The sequence below is a fragment of the Hoplias malabaricus genome, chromosome 2, assembly GCF_029633855.1.
Source record: "Hoplias malabaricus isolate fHopMal1 chromosome 2, fHopMal1.hap1, whole genome shotgun sequence".
Classification (NCBI taxonomy): domain Eukaryota; kingdom Metazoa; phylum Chordata; class Actinopteri; order Characiformes; family Erythrinidae; genus Hoplias; species Hoplias malabaricus.
Genome location: NC_089801.1, coordinates 65200361 through 65222924, shown reverse-complemented (window position 1 = coordinate 65222924; position 22564 = coordinate 65200361). Strand labels below are relative to the sequence as shown.

The 22564-nt window shown below is 39.3% G+C and overlaps 1 protein-coding gene across 2 annotated transcripts; it reads left to right on the top strand.

The window, feature by feature from the left end:
* Positions 1-14560: 14560 nt before the first annotated feature.
* taf5l (TAF5-like RNA polymerase II, p300/CBP-associated factor (PCAF)-associated factor) lies at positions 14561-22336 on the top strand. 2 transcript variants are annotated; one of them, XM_066660874.1, is made up of 7 exons: positions 14561-14694; positions 15619-15760; positions 16149-16253; positions 17012-17199; positions 17295-17441; positions 18264-18686; positions 19913-22336. In XM_066660874.1, exons 2-7 carry the CDS (start codon positions 15622-15624, stop codon positions 20714-20716), a joined length of 1806 nt encoding a protein of 601 aa, XP_066516971.1. In that variant the 5' UTR covers positions 14561-14694; positions 15619-15621; the 3' UTR covers positions 20717-22336. The 2 variants fall into 2 exon arrangements, with proteins under 2 accessions (XP_066516971.1, XP_066516970.1); XM_066660873.1 differs by having other exon boundaries at positions 17006-17199.
* Positions 22337-22564: the final 228 nt, after the last annotated feature.

Below are 22564 nucleotides of genomic sequence, written 5' to 3'. Positions count from 1 at the left end.
GTATTTGAAGGGCAAACAAATAAACAGCAGTATTTGAAGGGCAAACAAATAAACAGCAGTCTTAAGATGTACAGACGCAAACAAATTAAAACAAGTATTTGGAATGACAAGGTTACAGACAAAGGTCCCAAACAAAAAATAAACAAGAAAATTGGAATTCTATTTCAAATTGGAAAACAGCACAGTTATGGTGTGTGTGTGTGTGGTGTGTGTGTGTGTGTGTGGGGGGGGTTGTGGAGGCAGTAATCCCACTCTTCCTCACCTGTATCCTCCTCCTCCTCTGGAGTATGCCGCTCTCCTCCGGCGCCTCGCTCGCTCTCTCCGTCATCTCGCGCGCGTCCAAAGCTAAACGGCATCAGCACGTGCTGCTAAAAAGCGGGTGTTTATCTCGGTGTCAATGAGGAAGACTCCGGTCTTCATCGGACGCGCGGAATCGATAATAAACCAGGGAAAAACACGGCGTGAAGAGCGACGGACGAGGGGCACGCGCTGGGGAATCCTCCCTGCTCACACACGCACGCGCGATGGGAGTCTCTCCCACGTGGACGATGTGATGTAGCGCAGTGTGTGAGGATGAGGATGAATGAAGCTCAAGTGTGTGTGAGGGGAAGTATGAGGGGGCTACTGAGACTACTACTGCCATTACTACTACTCTACTCTCACACACACTCACTTGAAACCAGCACACTTTTTAACCCTTAGAGTATAAAAGCGTCTAAAAGGGAAATGAATTGCTATACAATTTTTATTAATTACTATATATTCCAATGTCGATTAGCTGAGTATGTGAGTGAATGGGTGAGTGTGTGAAACTGTCCACAGCTGTGTGTGAGTGACTGAGTGAGTGTGTGAAATTGTCCAAAAACGTAAAAGACAACTGGCTGGGTAGCACAAGTCATATTTTATTCGCAGCATCATTTGAACACAGCACCAGCAGACATACCTGGCTCTGGTAATGTACATCAGATCATAACGACTCACTCTGGCGGACTGTTAACTGTGTGGTATGTGTGGGGACCAAAAAGCTAAAGATTCAGATCTTGGCTTTTTCTGACAGCCCCAGTCACTTATATAAAACCTTCAAATAAACACACTGAATACGAACTAAATATAATAAATGTGACAATATTAGAGAATCTCCGCCATATTCCTCCACATCACATGTCTCTGCATGCCGTGTGGGTGTTTCTCCGTTGTTGTGTCGACAAAGAAAACAATCTGGTGAGCATTAACCAGAACCAGATGGGGTGCAGTCTTCTCTACCCTGGTTGACTAAACACAAAGCACAATTCACTTTCTTAAGGTGAAAATATTCTGCATAATGAGTGTTTTATTGGGGTAGCGTTCTAGCATTGTGTTCCCTCATTGGTGTGGTGAGCTGTTCCCAAAACATAGATGGTCTGCTCCAACAAATGTGTGTTTAGCTGAAAATAAGTTTCCTGAATGACTGACAGTAATAAAAACATAACGAGGAAAGCTAATTTTGACATCCCTTTTGTCTGTAAATAAATGCTCTTATTTAAAAGTGAAAAATCTAGATGACACAGCAAATTCATCGGGGTTAAATTACATTGTAACAATCATGGTGTTAATGTGTGTATGGGAACAAATACAAGCAAATAAAACTGTAATTAAATTGTGATTAACTCCATAAAGTAACATGACTGTGACATTTTTGTTCACAATCTTTAAAGTAATGTATTTTCATATGTATTGTATTGTCATAAATTCCCTCATAATAAAAGTGACATTTATTCTATTTAACACACAATTCAGAAACGGAAACTTTTTGTACATACCTGGGTTACATACAGTTTCACTGTTTCATTTCATAAACACTATCAACTCTACCAAATTTTATAAGTTATAAGCTCATTGAAAATATAAGGGTTTCAAATAAAGTGGCCAAAAAAAAAAAATTGGTGACCTCTCTCTGACAATGACAAAGTGACCTCTCTCTCTCTCTCTCTCTCTCTCTCTCTCTCTCTCTGATATCCCAAATGTTTCTCAGATATCATGGCAGAATGTTTATGCTGGTTATATTATCTGATAATGGCAAATAACTGCAAGCTGTACAGGATCTCACTGTATGGAGTATCTACACTATCACACACTTTCAGAAAGCGTTGTGTAGACTGTGATCAGCCACACATATAAAATGCTAGTTTGTTCCCCTGCATTTTGTGGAATTTACATTGCCTTACATTAGTTTTGTGGAGACTTACCATAAACATAACTACTAAACCTAACCATGACCTTAAAATATGTCTTCACCTTACAGTTCAATGGTTTACATTGTGGGGACTTGCTTGTATTCCCCATTACAAAGAAAGTCCCCACACTGTGTGGTAAAAAAACAGTTTGGGCCCTACAACATGACTATAACCTAGCACAAATGCACACACACACACACACACAGTGCAACCACATGGCAACTGTAATCAAACCTTAGCTTCTGTGGAAAATGTGCACAAGACAAAACACAGTGAAGTCAGTGATATAAACAATGCAAAAAAAGAGACACAACAACAAAGAAAGCTCTCCCACATCTGTTCCTGAGCCTCTGCTAGCACGTATCATTAAAACACGATAAAGGAATGAAAAGGAACATGACAGCTGCCCTCTGGAGCCTACACAATAAACTGGAAGTGTGCATCAGATCCTCCCACGTTACTGTGAAACCTGAATAATGTATATCACACATTCTCTCCCTTCTATCCTCCATCCTCCATCACAGAGATAGTCTGTTTATTTTTGTGCCTGACATGGCAGCTTCTGAGGCTGCTTCACGTATGCTACAGTGGCTAATCATCTATTAAAGCTGCTTGTTAGCATTTTCCTTGTATGCTATCTGTTTGTAACAGATTTTATTAACATTATCAAGCTCTTTGATATTAGCATTATCTGGTTTTCTTTAATAAGGTGTGATGAGTAGGACATATGTAGGGAACATAACTTTTATATTACCATTAAATTATTCTCTCTCTTTCTTCAGAGTCTTCACGAAATGGCTGCTTCAAAGATGACTTCACATGCTACAAAGACGAATAATGCATGAAAGGAAGTGTTACAGCAGTATGGGGGACACACTAATGATGTCTAATACACTATATGATGTTAAAGGTGCTAGTAACCCAGAGAAAAGGAGAATCAAAAAAGTAGATCTCCTTAATATCTCAGTACTTATCTCAGACAATAATGAGATCAGATGGAAAGACAAATGAGACTTTGAGATTTGGCTGATGAACAAAACTCTCTCTCCTTTATCTTTTTTATCTCTCGTGTCTCATGTCTCCTTTTGGTCTGATTCTTTTTTCTCCTAAAAAACTTTAGGAGAATCATATTTATGTCTCCTGAGCAACCTATGAGCAATACATTTTTACTCTGGGTTAGCATTTTGCAAGCAACTTGCTAACTTGTACCATTTAGCCATCATGTTAACTCTATTTGTAGGATTACAGACCGTCCCATAAAATACGAAATTGTCCTGTACTTGGACAGTAAAAAACATGTTCCATTTTGATTAAACACTGTTCTCTCTGGTTTGTCTATGTCAGAATCTCTGTGCCTTTTAAGGTGGAACAGTATGTTTGAGGGTAAAAGAACGACAGCTGTTTGTACTTGGCTGAAGTTTAACGTGTCTGTAAGTTTTTATTTCTTCTTTGAGTTACCACAGAAGTTAATTTCATGTTTGGAGACATTCCATCTTAAGAAATTCAAAACAGCAAAGACATGTCCATATTACCTACATATGGAGCAGGAATAGAGAAATATCCTCACCTCAGTTTGTGCTTAACAACATTTAAGATTAACAGTGAGTAATGTAGGTGTCCTAAATAAGCAGACCAGTCTTATATTAAACCCAGGACATAACAGTACTTTAAAATACAACAAATTTGTTTTAACATAAAATATTACATGACATTTTTACTGGACATGTGATAAAATATGGTAACGTAATGAGGATGAAACCTTTTGACCTCTTATACCGATAAGATGCTTCCATTTCAGATCTTACTGTAATTAATGAACAGTGTAAAAGAGTACAGTAGTTATACAGTGATACATTCATTCATTATCTGTAACCCTTATCCAGTTCTGGGTCGTGGTGGGTCCGGAGCCTACTTGGATTCACTGGGTGCAAGACGGGACCCATCCTGGAGGGGGCGCCAGTCCTTCACAGACACACACACACACACACACACACCTATGGACACTTTTGAGTCGCCAATCCACCTGCCAACATGTGTTTTAGGGTCTGTGGGAGGAAACCGGAGCACCCGGAGGAAACCGGAGCACCCGGAGGAAACCCACGCGGACACAGGGAGAACACACCAAACTCCTCACAGACAGTCACCTGGAGCGGGACTTGAACCCACAGCTGTGTGACAGCAACACTACCTGTTGCACCACCGTTCCACCCTTACAGTGATACAGTATCTGCAAAATACATAAACAGATTTATTTTACTATAAAATAAGTAAATTCTTTAGTTCAGTTTAGGAAAGCTGGCAACTCTAGGTGTGTTAACATGTTCATGTTGAGTTTTGATGTAGAATTCCATCTGTTTTTTTTTAAATTCCTGTAATTTAAGAGAAGTCTGTATATTGCTGAGGCATTTTGGACACCGTATTATGATAAACTAGCATTACCCAGCGAGGGGACATGCTAAAGCTGCACCAGACCAGTGTAAATAAAACCATTCCTGCTGATATGTACTGTTTCAGGTAATCTAAACAGATTTCTTTACCGTAATGAACCACTAACACTTTGGCCTCTTTAGGTGGAGGTGGAGATAGGAGAAGATGTCTGATAAAGTGAAAATATTAAAATCTGAATGAGGCCTAGTTGTTTTTAATTTGTTAAATCTGAGTAAAATTGTAGTGTGTGCACTAGTGTGCATTGTCATGTCCTGTTAGATCTGCAGTGTTGACTTAAGTGGACAGTATCTGAAACGGGCACAGTAAAGAGTTTGGGATGCCACGTGACTGAATTACACTGACACTGTGCCTGAGAAGGGAGGACAAAGAGAGTTAAGTGTTAAGGGCGGCGTTATGTCATCTAAAGCAGAGCCTTTGTATTAGCTTCAGAAACCATGCTCCCATTTATTCAGAGAACATTTTTAGACATGGCCTTATTTCTGGCAGTGGGGATAAAGCCATTAGGAGCAGAGCGACACTTCTGAGCCTCAGCACCCGACTGTGCACCCTAAACAGATGGGGAAAGGACAGAGCTATTATTCTAGGAACACCCACCCACACACACACACACACACACACACACACACACACACACACAGGGGCACTAATCTTCTCATTTACTTTGCCTCTCTCTCCAGTTTACATCATAAAATGTGTAAATTACCTATTTGAAGAAGCCCTGTTTTCACACACACAAAAGAAAGACACAATACACATTGAATAAAGTAATATCAAAACCAATTAATATAGAAAGAAATTATAACAATTTTACTCTTTTCCTTGTAGTCCATCAACAAGACATGTTTGGTGTCTAAAGTTTGCTTCTGTTGATCTACACTGGGGCTACAAGTATAATGTAGCTAACAGCTAATAAAAACTTACCCTGCAAATAGCACTTAGCATACTGCACACTCAGTACACAATATCTCATGATGACAACTAAAATAGTTATCTAAAATAAACTTGATAATTCCTGTACTGTACACAGTTGTTGAATAAATGAGCATAAATCATATAGCAAAACATTATCAGCAGCTAATCTGAATTCTGGAGACATTTTTCTATTAAGATAACTGATGTCAGTAAAGTATGTTAAAGCTGGAATGATTGAAGCAAGTATGTAGAGATTTAGACTTGTTTTGGAGTTGTTGTTGTTGTTGTTGTTGTTGTTGTTGTTGTTTCTTTCTAGTATTTTGCTAGCTAGAGCTTTACCAACACATAATGCTATCAAAATGGGAATGCAAAAACTAGCACACGCTTTATCTTAAAGGAGTGAAAGAAAGATAAGAGCTCAACATACTTATAGCATATAGCAAAACATTTATTAGCAGTTAATCTGAATTCTGGAGACATTTTTCTATTAAGACAACTGATGTCAGTAGAGTACATAACAGCTGGAATGATTGAAGCAAGTATGTAGAGATTTAGACTTGTTTTGGGGTTGTTGTTGTTGTTTCTTTCCAGTATTTTGCTAGCTAGAGCTTTACCAACACATAATGCTATCAAACTGGGAGTGCAAAAACTAGCACATGCTTTATCTTAGAGGAGTGAAAGGAAGATAAGAGCTCAACATGCTTAAAGGAGGACATTAAGAGTGAATTCTGTTACTTCAGCTAACTTGAGAGCATTAGCTGATTAACTAATTTGGAATAAACTGGATCTTTATGAGGAACATCACAGTGGACGATTGTTAGCATTAATGTAAACCGCACAGTGATCGGCTAACACCACACTGTTACACCATAAATGTATGTTATGCATTTTTTACACTGCCATTAACAACACTCTTAGTGAGTAACTTACCTCTCTCTCTGCATTCTGCTCTGAGATCATCCCTCACTGCCTTACACAGAAATGGGTCAAAGTCTGAGAGCCATTGAATAAAATAAGAGACGGTTATCCATGGGGAAGGGGTGAAGCTGAGAAGGTGAGACAAAAATGGGGTTGTACAGAGTGGAGGATGGAAAAGGACGGAGCAGGACAATGAAACAATATGAGAAGGAAAGAGGTTAACATTTTACAGAGATTCACGTAAGTCCCAAACTTCGACCTGGAGAACTGTACACCGCAGGTTTCTATGTTCTCTTCCTCTAACAGACTTTGTCCATTTCATTAACTAATAAACAAGCTCCCTGCGGGCTACAAAGTTTGTATTTGAGCTGGGACTATACAAAAAATGTACAATACAATGCCCCTATGTGTCAACACATATTACTATAAGCAAATATACAGCAAAGAGACCTTATTTCTGTCTCATGTATTCGTGATCTTGTTCTTTCAGTCATCTCCCAGTGCTCACAGCCATAGATGAGGGTGAAGACATGGACCATGGTTTCTTCTACTGAGAAACACAAACCGTCACCTCAACTCTCTGAGCTGGTTGAACAGCTACTTTTAGGTTGAGAGGGAAATGTGTGTTTGTTTTTTATTATGACGCACTTTAGGCAAGTGTTGTTCATTTTGTTATTCATGTTTACCGTACAGATGCTGTGCAACCGATCGTGTCATTCATGAATTATTCATTCATCTTCTGGAACCATTTGCCCCTGTTTAGGGTTTCTTTAAAGCCTACCTATAATCATTAGGAATAAGGCATGGACACAGCATCAATCCATCAGGGGATCACCCTCTCGCTCGCACACTCACACACCTGTGGACAATTTCACACTAACTGTCCATGCACCTTTGAAAATGAGGTATTTCCCTAATTTGCTTTAATTCCTGCTTTTTCTGTCATCTAATTTCCATACTTTCACTCCATTGCTTTGGAGCAGAGATGATGGATGGTTTATAGTCGGCACCAAAATGCAGCTTAATGGAATCAGTTACGCACGCCGAGTCATCCTGGAACAGTCAATTAACTAATTACAGCTTGTTGCATCAGCAGCACAGAGTAACATCCTCATTTTCAAACAGTTTATCTGCTATGAGAGCCCCTTTCTGTATGTAATGAGTATTATTGTCTCAGTGTGCGTGTCCCTGCTAATCCCTGTGCTTTTGACCTTTTCTTTTAAAGAAATACTCTACTATTTTTCAATCTCCCTGCCTCATCTCTAGCATAGAATGAATCACATGGGAAATTATTTCAGATTTCTCTATGTCTAGAAAACTGGAAAACATAAAACTCAAAACACATACAGTGGAGTTTCAGAAGCATCTGAAAACTGACTTCTATTATAGGTATCATTTAACCAGCAATTTTATTTTATGTAGTTTTTGTAAGCACAGTAAAATATAATAATAATAATAATAAAAAGCCATTCACTTACGCAAGGTAACTTTAAAAAAAATGCATTCGAGAAAAGAGGCAAATGAAAATACTGTGATAAAAAGAAAATTTAAGCTGAGGGGACATATTATGAAAAGAATATTTGTTCATTGCATGTGTATGGATCCTGAGTCCACCAACCCACGCACTGTGAAACAAGAAAGAAGACCACCCAGTCAGTTTTTGTGATGTGCCTAAGTCACAAAACATGGAATTAAATAGTTCATTCGGATTCTGAGAGAATATGTCCCTTATGAGATTGTGGCACTGTGTTCCTTAGTTTGGGAGCCATGACACTGAAGGATCAAACCCCAGCAGTGACAAATCTGAACTTCAGGAAAAACAGAAGAGCAGTAACAAAGCATCTATATGCAGCAGGACAGTAGGGGTGCAGGAATCCAACTGACTACGGTGTGCTAAACCATTATCGGAGAGGAGAGATTGTTTTGTATAGGACACCAATGAGAAGGAAGCAGCTGTAGGCCAGTCATGATGTAACGAAATGAGATGAACGATGAGTATCACTTTAATTTATCTGATAACCTCTAATGAACCACAATCTAATGAACAAATTGTATTTCAAGGAATATAAAAAGGGATACATGGCACTGAATTCAAAGGAGAACAAAGGCCCCAGGAGGTGAAGAGTACTTGTTATAGCGATAAGTGGAAAAGTACATCTAATCTAATTACCGCAACTGATTGACTGAGCAGTACAGGAACTGGGTCCTGATCCAGCTTGGAAACTCATTGAGACAGTGAATGAGATTAAGGCCCCAGTTGCCCTCTTGTGACCTTAGTGACCTATTGCTGCCTGGGTCTCCAAGCTCCAGGCTGTGCCTTCATTTCAATAGCTGTAGACTGTGGCACAATGCAATCGCTCTCTGCATGTATGATGAGTCATATAGAATACATGAATAGTGCAACATGCAAAACATGAGTTGTTTCAATTTCAAAGGAATTGATGGCATTAGAGGAAGGTTATGTTCCTCTCCAGTTTTGTCTCTTGGGAAAACACAGTGTGGCATGTTAAAAGGCAAAGTATGTATCCTGTGATTAGAGGGCATCCTTTCTCTCTTTCCTCCATGTTGCAGGGTCAAGTGAACTCATGCCTTGCCAGAAATATTAAATATACAACTGACTGATACTGACCTCTTCGTAGTATACATCCAATCATGACAGACTTTGATTCAGTAGATAAACACGGTTTCCTTTGCTGTATCTATATCAGATAAGCCAGGTGCGCATTCTGGGCAGTTTCCAGGATCCTGGAGTCAGGTTTTTTTGTCAGATTTTGGCTGGCAGCCAGGAGTTTGTAACCCCCTTGTGATAGCACATAACTAATTACTCTTCTAGCTGTTCTCACAGCAGCAAAGATATCTGGATCCAGTGTTACCTACAGCGATAACAAAGATCTCTGAATATACTGATTAAAGGAGTTTGGTGTGTTCTCCCTGTGTCTGTGTGGGTTTCCTCTGGCTGCTCTGGTTTACTCCAACGGTCCAAAAACACATTGGTAGGTGGATTGGCAACTCAAAAGTGTCCGTAGGTGTGAATGAATGTGTGAGTGTGTCACATTGTGAAGGACTGGCACCCCGTTCAGGGTGTGTTCCCGCCTTGCGCCAGTAATTCTGGGTAGACTCCTGATGCACAACGACCCTGAACTGAATGTGGTTACAGACAATGAATGAATGAATGAATATATTCAATATTTAAATCTATGAAGTTCTAATCAATGGGAGAGCTTGCTTGGGTTTATCTGCCCAGATACCTCAGAGAAAGAGGTATTAAAAGCTTTTTCTTTCCAAAGAAATCTTAACACAACTTACATTAATATATGCAATATTTAAAAACAACAAGCATGATGATAATCTTTATTAACATTGACCTGTTTTCACTGAAATCATTAATCTTTGACCTTCTCTGAAGACCTAGGTGGCCCTGAGGGTGACTTATTGTATATATAATAAGTAAAATATATAATTTTTTAAATAAAGGTTCTACACCACTGAAAACCATTGATTCCAAACTTTTTTTAATGTAGGATGCAATTATCTAGAGATGAAGGTGAATGCAGATATCTGATCCTATGTTTGATAAGTTTTCTGGTCCTGTAAACAGTGGAAAATATGATAATTCTTTAAACAATTGAGGCTAGCATGTTCCCTGCTGCTCTGTTTACTCATTTAAATCCTCTGTAGTGATTGGCCTATCTCCATGCCCAGTAGGGCTCTTCTAATAGAATTAAATCCAGAAGTGTCCATCTGAGTGATCCAGGCTTAGCTAATCTAGTGCTTGGCCAGCTATCACTTTGCCCTTTGATGCAATGTAACTAGCGGCTAACGAGGGGGATTTGACGTGCTATGGGACGGGGTTAGAGGAGGAATAGGTGGTTAGATAAGAAGGGACAAGACAGAGGCTTTCTATTGTGAAAGGAGGATGTGACCGTCCACACTAACTGAGAGACTCTCAAGCACAAGGACCCTTCAACTGAACTTTCCTCAAAGGCATTTCAAGGATACAACATTAAACTGGACACTGTTTTTCAGCTGGAGGTACCACTGATGTCCCAGGGCCATTGTCAGCTTCGAAATTTTTTCAAGAACAACTTTAATGCAACAATTTGAACATTAGACCGAATTTGTCTAAACTGGACATACAATAACATTAGCTTCCAAGTGAGCATTGGAATATAACAAAGCTAGAAAACCCCAGAAGGATCCATGGAGCCAGTTGCACAGGCCTTATCTGGAGCAGAGGGATCAATTCCCAGAAAAGTTTTGCGAGTCACCCCACGTGGAGCTTCCACACATTTTGTAGGCAGCACCATTGTTATCTTGTCCTCCTACGCTGTGGCTACATTAGCCATGAACTGTGGGAAGAAGCTTCAGGAGCAAAGACTGAAGCCAGAACCAAGCTAATTTTTCCAGAACTGGACTCTTTAAAGCTGAACTGAGTACAGCTCTAGAATAGAAGGACAAGCTTTTATTTATAGTTTCCCTTTTTCCAGTGAGCTGTGTATTAAACAATTGTGTATCATCTTTCATTCACTTAGTAAAAATACAAATGTACATTCTCTAAACCAAAAAATTCTCTTGATTCAGCCATCAAGATTACTGCTTCTACTGGTGTTAGCTATGCAACTTGCTTTTGTTCTGTTTAGTAACAGTAAAGCGGTTTTCTCATATGAACCCCAGAAAAAGTCCAGTTTCTCCAATGTGGACCAGGAGATTTTCTGCATCAGACATGTTTTTGCAGCTAGAAATGTTCTACGTGCTTTAGGCATGGGGTGGCACCTGTGCAGCGTGGGCAGAAATACAGCGTGATTCTCCAGAATATTCCTGACTCTGTTCACACATTTGCTCGATCAAACATTACCCAGAGTTTGTACTAGGGGGCTAGCAGCATAAAGTCTGTGTGATGTCCAATATAGATATTATGGTCGTTTACCTTCACACATAGAGTTCCTCCAGGTACAATCTGGAAAATCAGGTTTTGCATGTGTTTAAGGGGCTTATGTTACAGTGTCAGAAGCCAGAAAAGTATGCTGTTTCAAGCAACAGAAAACCTTTATGGGCTTCAAATGTGTAATTATTTAGTTCTATATATTGTGTGATGGAGTGTAAGCTCATACTTGTTAGCTACATTAGCTTCATGGCTCTAGGACATGAAAATAAGGTCAGGCTAAGCATTCACCCCTAGCTTTTACTTTTTGCATTAACTACTGAGCTAGCAATATGCCTATGGATACAATGTTTGTTGGTTGATGTCTGATGCAGTTTTTATTGTAAAATAAATATACAGGTGATTAAAGTTTAGATAATTACTGTTTATTATTCTTGGTTTCTAATTGTATGATTGAATAAATTAGATGTAAATATTCTAGTATTCAGTGAATACAGTGAGCTAATGATTAAAATAATTTGGATGAAACTGAGATGTGATAATTAAGTTCTCGCTTTCACTCCCATTTTAAACATATGAATGATTACAATGTCTCAGCCTGGTTACAATAGCCATACAAAATGTCAACACATGCGTAGAATAAACATTATGTTTGCAAGTAGTTCCTCAAAATAAAATTACACTAAACTGAAAAATAATGCACCCTTGATTGCTACAAAACTTGGCATGCAATTATGTCTCAGATAGTTATGTAAATGGTTATAGGTTGTGGACTGATAATGTACTGGGTCTTGCCACAAGTGTGTGTAAAACAAGTGCATCACCCACTGCCCTATAAGAAGGCTCACAGAGGCTACTTTTGGGTTGTGTACCTCTTGGTGAGAGATTGTGGACTGCTAGATGCCTCTAAAGATGCATATAAAGATATCTTGAAAAGTTGACCGAATATGAGATGGGGGGCCAGCACTGGACTGAGAGAAGCAAGATGGCCGTTGCATACGATATAGTCAGTACCTCTAGGGACACTAACAGCTCAGTGGTATGTGCAGGACATCCTGCGGCCACATGCATTGTCTCTAATGGCAGGGCTTTCAATGGGCATTTTTCAACAATATAATGCTTGCCTACACACAGCAAGGGTATCCCAGGAATGTCTCTGCATGATTGCAACACTTCTTTGGCCTGAAGGGTTATCAGATTTATCACCAATTGAGCATTTATGGGACCAGCCTGTACTCCAGCTTCAGCAACCTTGGAGTGTGCAGGATCTACAGGCCCAGCTACATCTGTGGGCAAATATGCAATGTGTGGGTTACATTCACACATGAAATTTCATAAACTATTCCTTGGTACATTATTTATTTTGTCAATGAGTGTATTTCCTTCGTGGCACAGTGGCGCACAGCAGGTAGTGTCACTGGCACACAGCTCCAGGATCCTGGGGCTGTCGGTTTGAGCTGTGTTCGGTGTTTGGTCTGTTTTCTCCGTGTGGGTTTCCTCCAGGTGCTCAGGTTTCCTCCCATGGTTCAAAAACACACATCATAAGATGGATTGGTGACTCAAAAGTGTCCGTAGGTGTGAGTGAATGTGTGAGTGTGTGTCGCCCTGTGAAGGACTGGTGCCCCCTCCAAGGTGTGTTCCCACCTTGTGCCCTGTGATTTCAGGTAGGCTCCGGACACACTATGACCCTGAAGTAGACAAGGGTTACAGACAATGAATGAATTAATTAATGTTTTTCCTTTGTCATGAAAAGGACATATTTTATTTGGAACAGGCCTTAATATCACCCCAACACAGATTTTATGGTAGAGAAATACAAACAACACATTTTTTTAACATTATAAGGAACAACATTTTATTGTTCATTACATTAGTCTTGCAAGATGGCTATTGTAATAAAAAATAAAATATTGTTCCTAATAGATCTTACTGGGGTGGGTTACTTGAAGTAATACACTGAGTCTGGTATCTTAATAATTAATAATATTTGTTCATATTTTATTAGCATTTAATTTTAAATATATTTAATTTTGTTCATAAAATATATTTGATGAATAATATATATGATTTTTTTTATTTTATTTTATTTAATTACTCTTAATGAATTGAAACAAAATGTAGCTCTGATATTTTGGCTATTTAATAAAATAAGTATATTAATTTAACCATATTTTAAAATTATGAATTAATTCATTGTCTGTAACCCTTATCCAGTTCAGGGTTGCGGTGTGTCTGGAACCTACCCAGAAACACTGGGCACAAGGCAGTGGAGGGTGTGCTAGTCCTTCAAATAATGACACACACACACACACACACACACAAACACACATACAAAACTATGGACATTTTTAAGTTGCCAATCCACCTACCAACATGGGTTTATTTTTTTTGGACCGTGGGAGGAAACCGGAGCACCTGGAGGAAACCCATGTGGACACAGGGAGAACACACCAAACTCCTCACAGCCTGCTGCTCCACCGTGCTGCGCATTTTAAAATTGATTAACAATAATTGTATAAATTGTTATAATTATTTACATTTACAAAATAAAACTAATACATTTTTTGGTTTATTTATTTTAACTTTATAAAATAAAAATAAGTAAATAATAATAGTTTCTCTTGAGTGAAATAATTATTTTTTTTACCTAAGTAATAAACTGAGATTTGTATTTTAATTGGTAATAAAAAATAATTTCCTGTTAATATAATTTTTTATTAATATTTATTCAAAATTGTGTTCAAAATATTTCATAACTATTTTATATCAACTATGTTTTAATGAATTATTAAATGTTGTATTTATGTTATTTGATATTTGTTATTTTACCTTAAATTGATACTTATGAATTATGATCAAAAACGTATTTTTGATGTTTAGCTACTTAAAAAATTAATTACACCTAATTACTTGCAATTTAAAATGGAATAATTAGCAATTAATTAAAACTATTTTAAAACTATTTTTAAACATTTTTTAAAACTTATGACATTGACACATACATAACCGTAATAAAACAAATTAAAAGCCTCTTTGAATTTTTTTTTAATAAAAAATTAAAACGAAAAAAACATTCTTCTGATAAAAAAAATTTAACCACAGTTAAAGAATTCAAATAAATAATAAAGTGAAATCAGTGTAGAAAGAATAGGGAATATTAAGATAAAGTATTTGTTTGTTGTGGCTGGCTTCACCGAGGCCGGTGCAGTGAATGGAGCCTCTGAACAGATAATGAACCTCAACACTTTCAAACTTACTGTATCTTTTTAATACGAAAAATCTGTTTTTCCTTCTTTTTAGTGGAAGAGCGAAAGATATGCAGTGAGTATGAATGTATATGGTCTATTTAAGTGGTTTCGAGTGAAGAAAATTTACTTAAAGCACGGTCAAGAAGCAGTGTTACCTAGCGACTTCTGCCGCTGTTAGCTCCTCATCCGTTCCACCTTAAACGGAACAGCGGTTTAACGTCTACACTAATTAAATTGAAACGGGAAATTTAAAAAAGGAGCTGACAGAAATCTCGATTTTTTTTATCTGCAGTGTGGGTATTGGGTCTGCATTTACAGTCGTAAATGTCCTGGATACGGTTTAAGACATTGGTGTAAATGTGTAACATTTAAGGTGGAAGGGGGAAATTCATGTAAGAAATTAAACTCAGCTTCGGTAGCTACTTAATCTGATAAGACACTAGGGTCTCTATTAACAAATTACAATGGACAAACTATAGATTTTTGACCATTATACGTCGGTTTAAATGTGTAAAACTCTCCCTTAATTATTTTCTAATGTATATAAAGATATAATAATTAAGCTTGGCTTTATTGGCATGACTGTTTCAGTAACAATGTTGCCAACATGATATCTTAAGTCAAATATAACGTATTATCGTCCTATATTTCTGTTTAATATTTTGACTTGGGCAGTAGGATTAAGATGAGTCCCCTTGATTTTGAAATATAATAATTATAATTGACACAGAAAAAGTGGCAAAGAACTGATCAACCATTACAGCAAACTGCACAACAGTATCACACCACAGCACGTAGAAACAAACATATAAACCCCTGAGAAATAAAATCAGTATCTTCAGAATAATGCATTGCAATGCATCAGTGTGTATTTACAAGGGGTTTTGTTGAAAGACAGCCCTACAAGACCATGTTAAATGTACATTATGAGCATGAATAACAAACTTGGTGTTTTGTGACTAATCTAACAATAAGTTTATGATATTTTTTTGTGCAGGGGATGAAGCGAGCCCGGACGGAGCAGATCCAGTACGCAGTGACGCAGTATCTGAAGAGAAGGCAGTATGTGGACACTGATGGCTCACTGAAAGGAGCCAAGCTGTCTCAGTCTGCGGAGGAAATGGCAGCTAGTCTCACAGGTAAGTTAGTGAACCATTGTGGGAAAGAAAATATTGATTCTCTACAGAAAAAAAATCTGGTAGAAGATAAATATAATTTTCCATGATTAATACACACTTTCTCTCTTTTGTGTGAAAAAAGCAAATAAATAAATTTTATAAAGTTACTTGCTGGTTTTAATCAGTTGGTTTTCTATTTAGAACGTTTTAACTTGAGTTGGCCTCAGATTGTTGATCTGTTGATTTTTAGACTACTAGCTTGTTCTTGTTTTGATCAGTATTCCTGTTCTTTGTCAGAATCTGGTTGAACCCAGTTAACTAAAGATATTGTAGGAGGTTTTATTTTGCTTTGTAGTCCAAACTTGCCTGTTTATTCTGAAGGAACATTCCTCTCTTTCTCTGTCTCTAGTCCAGACAGAGTCTAGTTGTGCCAACGTGGTATCTGCAGCTCCGTGCCAGTCAGACTCTCAGCAGTATGACACTCAGTTCTCCAGATTACGAGCCTTTCTGTCGGGTGAGTACAGCACAGGCTGAACAGTCCTTGTCCTGTTAGACCTGATCAATGATTGAGAGAATTCAAAAGTGTTGTTTATGAAGGAGGAACATTTCCAATGTGTAATCAGAGGCATCCTGTAATGGAATAAACTGGGCATCACCTCCGTCTGGACCTGTATCCATCACCAATATGTAATAAATTAATGAGAAACCAGTTAATATGGTAGTAGCTTTTCTCAAACTGATTATTTACCCTTCAAGTACCCTAGTTCACTAGAGACAGCAAGAGGGACGTAAACGTGAGGACAACGTGGTTTGCTCCAAAATCTTGCTGAAAAGCGAGTGTTTAAAGATGGGGACAGAGAAGGTTGTGGGAAATCTACCTTCAGCTGGTTCTAAACCAGTGTCATAAAGGTTCAGAAAACATGGCATTAATCTTAAACAGCGATGTGAATCACTGAATTTTAAATGAATACTGCTGGTGTAAACCCAGGCAGAACATTGTAGGACCATGTGAACTTGATCCAATATTTATGTGATACTTTGTCATTGCAAAATGAAGGCACATGTTTGAAGAATATCTGTCCTTTTCTGAACAGATAACAAAATCTGTCCCTGCTTGTGGCCTTTTATTATAGTTGCTGTAAAAGTGATTTTAAATATGAAGACATTAGACACTCTGGGTGCTAGAGAGTCACTTCATCTGGAGGCTTCTTTTCACTTTCTCTCTCTCTCCTCCTCTGTCTATATTTCCCCCACACCCTTTCTCAGAGACAGAGATTCCATGGGCGAGGGAGGTAAGCGTTGTGCTGTTTCCACTCTTCCTCTACCTGCACCTGGACATGGCACGCTGTGGCCTGAAGGGGGCAGTAGATGCCTTCTACAGTCGTTTCCACTCCTTCTTTCAGCAGGACGCTGAGCAGAAAGCTATTGTGGAGCAGCTTCGGGGAGTTCTTACACCACAGGTCAGTCACAATGATGTCACCAGCTTGCACCAGCGGTCACTCAGGAATTAGACTGTCTAATCTTTATTTACTTCCACACTTTATGTGTTTGGCAGGATGTGGCCTCTAATTCCAAATTGTGTGCTCTGCTAGACCACAAATACGTGGTCCACCTGACTGACCAAGCGTACAGTTACCTGCTGCGTTACCTGCAGAGCGATGACAACAGCACCATCTGCAGAGTGCTCAGCACACATCTTCAGGTGATTATAATATATGCAAGTTTTTAGGTGGTTCTCTTTATAATAGAAAACTTATTGTGCTGTTGAGTCTCAATCTTAATTCTGAGTCCAACTTAATTCTGCTTGTTTAATCAGATGGTCAAATTCTTTAAAGCAACTCTAAGTAGTATTTTTACCTTATAATTCCAGCTTCAAAATCACAGTGATATTCCACTGACCATGTAATCGGTTTGGACAAGCGACATTAATTGCATGACTGCTTTTATAGAGTGTAAGAGGCCTGGGACTTTTAAATGTTTTTGTTTCACTCTGCTCTGCAGGATTGTTATATTAACCGTTAGCACGGTCACACGAGAGGGAGATTTAAAGAGTGCCACGGGTACCTTCACCTGTGTTTAGACAATGGAGAGTATTCTGCTCAAAACAGCTTTAAATCTACGATGGGACACTGTTGTAACTTATTTCTCTGCATACTGAAAACGTCGATGTATTTAAACACACACAGTGCCTTCTCCACTTGCAAAAACTGGCCTGCAGTAACATAGACCTACACAAAGTAGCACGCTAGTGTGGAGAAAAACATTTGTTTGGCAACAGTCCTGTCACAGTCTAGTTACCATAATATTTACTTGGTTGGAACCAAATAAAGGGTGGAAATATTGTCTCGTGGCTTATTGTGGCTGTTTATTAATTTATGGTGCTTAATAAACTCAAGGTGGTGTTGTTGCAGAACACCAGCGCTTTTTCTGTGTCATTGTGTCTAGGACCAAATCCCAGCCATGCTGATGTTGTGTATAATCAGCTCTGAATGGGAAACTGAAATACTGTTTTACTCTTCCGCAGGTGGAGGTGACTGCTGTGCGTCGAACTGACTACCAGCTCTACGGAACAGGGCTCAATTCTGGAAACTCCAACTCCACTTCCTCCAGCACCTGGGCTGGCGTGGATGGGACTGAGGGTCCAGAGCCAGTGGAGGTCACGACGGGGTTACCCCAGAACGAGGCCACTCTGGAGGCTCTTCAGGACTGTATTAAACGTGTGAGGGAGGGACCCCCTTCGTTAACAACTGTGTGTTTCTACGCCTTCCAGCACACGGAGCAGCTCCTCAACACGGCAGAGGTATCGCCCGACAGCCGCCTGCTCGCCGCAGGCTTCGATAACTCTGCCGTTAAACTGTGGAGTCTGAGGGCGAGGAAACTGAAGGCAGGCCCTCACAGAGCTGACGTAGCCAAAATACGGCTGGCCTGTGACGTTCTGGAGGAGGAAGTAAGTGGCCACAGTCAGTCGATGGAAATCTTACCTGTAAAGTAAACCAGTGAGGCAGCTGGATTTTAGTCCATTCACGCCAGAGCACATCTGATTTCACTCCTTAAATTAGTAGGTCTCAGTAAAACAGCTGATCATGTGACCTCCTGTTTGGTTGGAACAAAAACCAGCAACCACACCGGCTTTTTGAGGCCACCCCTGGGTTAGAGTGAAAGTATTTTTACTCTCTGTCCACGATACTAAGAGTTCACAGACCATTTTCATGTCTTGCATAATTGTCCACATTTCTCATTCATCGTATCGTATCGTATCATGTGCAATAATATTGCAAAAATGTTTTAAATGATAAAAAAAAAAAATCAGTATCGTGATATTCTGACTTGTTTACATAATGCATCATTGCAGTTACACGTAATATGGCGTACATTCATTACGTGAGTCATTTAGGCACAGAGACAGATACAGTGGAAATTTGTTCTGCGTTCAAATATTTGCTCCAAAAGAAGAGTGACTTCAGTCGTGTGGAGGTGGTTTGGAAATAAAATATCAGTAATCTAAATATGCCCTGTGAAGGACTGGCGCCCCCTCCAGTGTGTATTCCCGCCTTGCGCCCAATGATTCCAGGTAGGCTCTGGACCCACCGCGACCCTGAACTGGATAAGGGTTACAGATTATGAATGAATGAATAATAAATGTTAACATAACATTTATTTTGTTGCAGTAGTGTGTTCTTGAAATAAAAAAAAATCGTTTTCCGTGTTATTTCATATCACCAACAATATCGATATCGCCAAAAAACCCTGAAATATCATGATATAATTTTAGGGCCATATCGCCCAACCCTACTTAATAATCCCATTCTTAACTTAAGCTGGATCAATAACTGACTTTTCTCATATTTGGAGCACATGCATTCTTAAACTTTTTTATGTGGATCTGTATTTTATTTATTATATATATATATATATATATATATATATATATAATGTGTGTGTGTGTGTAATATAAACATATGAATCGTGCATTGATCTAATCCAAGTAGAAAAGAGTGTGGACATAGAAAGGCTGTATGTGTTTGTAATAAATCTTTATTTATTTATTATATTTGGGAATTCAAATAAGTCAACCTGCTAAAATATGGTTCTTAAATGTGATATATTCATTTCTCACCTCAGAATCCCCTATAAATCCTTGCTCTCTTTAATGATGCTATGTTCTTTGCTCAGGCAGACGAGGAGGATGCCTCAGGCAGTGAGATTAAGACGCTGCATGCTCACTGTGGCCCTGTGTACCGCACGGCTTTCCTGACTGACAGCTCTGGCCTGCTGTCCTGCTCTGAAGACTCCACGGTGCGCTACTGGGATCTGAGCAGCTTCACAAACGCAGCTCTATACCAGGGACATGCATACCCAGTTTGGGATGTGGACGTCAGCCCCTGCAGCCTGTACTTTTGCACGGCATCCCAGGACCGTACGGCACGGCTCTGGACCTTCCAACGCACTTACCCACTGAGGATTTATGCAGGGCACCTGTCCGACGTAGACTGTGTTAAATTCCACCCTAATTCTAACTATATCGCTACAGGATCCACAGATAAGACCGTGCGGCTGTGGAGCACTCAGCAAGGCAATTCTGTCCGTTTATTCACAGGTCATCGAGGCCCTGTTTTGTCCCTGGCATTTTCACCGAACGGCAAGTACCTGGCCTCAGCTGGAGAGGACCAGAGGGTCAAACTGTGGGACCTGGCGTCTGGTACTCTGTTTAAAGACCTGCGGGGTCATGCAGACAGCGTAACAAGCCTTTCCTTCAGCCCTGACAGTGCACTGGTGGCTTCCTCTGCCCTGGATAATACAGTACGAATCTGGGACATCCGTAATTCTCACGGAGGGGCAGCAGCAGCCGCAGACGGATCCAGTGGAGAACTGGTGGGACTTTACACAGGTGAAACCAGCGGAGTTCTTAATGTCCAGTTCATGGCATGTAATCTGCTGCTGGTGACCGGTACAGCACTAGAAAAACAAGAGCAATGACCAGTGACTGTGTGTGTGTGTGTGTGTGTATATATCCCAGATAATGCTGGGTGAGTTGAATATTAAGGGCCACACAAACATCTTTAAGGAGTTTAAAGGGAAATGCACAGAAACTTAACAACTCGGAGTAATATGCTGTGGGGGTGATTGAAAGCACGGGTCCCAGTGTTTAAAACTATATAAATGTGAGGTGACTTGTACAGATCTTTGTGTGGCTTCTGACGTTTGACTGGCCCTGTGCTCGTGTAGTGTACTAGCCTTTATTCTGTGGCTTGTGTATTGTGCTGAAAAGAGAGTCAAGAATCAAGTTTAGCTGTTCGTGTCCAAATAAACAGGACAGACTGGATCTGACCCTAGATCAGTTTTGGTCTGTGACCTGCTGTTGCTGTGGACACTGAGGAGAAGTGTTTGCAATTTCACATCAAAGAAAAAAGCTGATGTCAATCAAGTTGTGTAATCCAGACTGTGTCACACACTTCTCTGTTTACGTTTTGCCAAGAGCCAAATGTTCATTTTTAAAGTCAAGATGTACAAAGTCCTTACATTTTTCTGTTGTTTCATATATACGAAAATATCTGTTGTGACTTTTTGGATGTGGATTCACTTCTGGATTGTACATAGGATCTCATCAGCATTTAAGAACGAAGGTTGAATGTCGGTTGCAGACGTGTTTAAAAGTGCACTAAGAAAATTGATTTTCTTTTGTATCTCTTTCTCAAACCACTCCTTTTTGGGTTTATTTTCATACATTCATGTGGCCGGTGTGATTCTTTATTGAGGCAGACTCATTTAGTCCCAAAGAGCTACTATCTTTATCCAGTTTCTGACATGCAGCTCAATATTTGAACCCCCTGTAAACCGTATATGACTTGATGATATTGTAGACCAGCTGCAGCCTCCAGATGTTTCTGCAGGTTCCACTCATCCTCTGGAGTATTCCTAAGAGAAAGAATCCAGTGTTCTGTACATTTCTGGAAGCTACTGTTCATGTATCTAACCAGTTTAAGTGGAATTGCCCTGCTACTATTTCTTTAGATGCAATCAGTTCAACCGTTCTAATAAAATCTAAAGCTGGATGTTTCACAGTGACTGATATCAGCTGGTTGATATTATCAGTCAGTTGTGAAGAGCTGGTGTCTATGAAGGTATTACAGATAAAGACTAGCTCCAGAAGAATAATCAGTAAATCTTGTACAGATTATAAGCCCATCAGCAGTGTTAAATATTTTGTTTAAGGTCAATTTTTTCTTTGTTTATATGACTTCTGTGTTTTGCAAAAGAATAAAGAGAATTATAACAGGTATAGCATGGGGCACCATTCATTCCTGATAGAGAAACATGAAGAAGGTCTGACGGTAGTGAAAGGGTAAAGGGAAGAGTATGGTGAGAGAAACAATGTCAGATATGAGGCTGTAACTTGTATCTGTGACTCATTCTGACGCCCTGCAGCTGGGCCTCTGTGAAGGCCTGAGAAATGTATGGTATGAATCTGTGGAGGATAAATGACATTACTAGAGTAATTTCATAATATTGTTTCTGTAGAGAAGTTAAAAACAATAACCTGTATCAAAACTTTGTACTTTTTCATACCTGCCTGCAAAAAACTCCTCAGTTTGTATTGTAGTCAAAGTTGTAAATATATTTTTGTTATATCTAATACCATCGTCCTGAGTGTAATATTCAAAAGCTATAATTGAGCTATAATGTGTTTGGTGTGTTCTCCGTGTCTGCGTGGGTTTCCTCCTGGTGACTGTGAGGAGTGTGGTGTGTTCTCCCTGTGTCTGCGTGGGTTTCCTCCGGGTGACTGTCTGTGAGGAGCGTGGTGTGTTCTCCCTGTGTCTGCGTGGA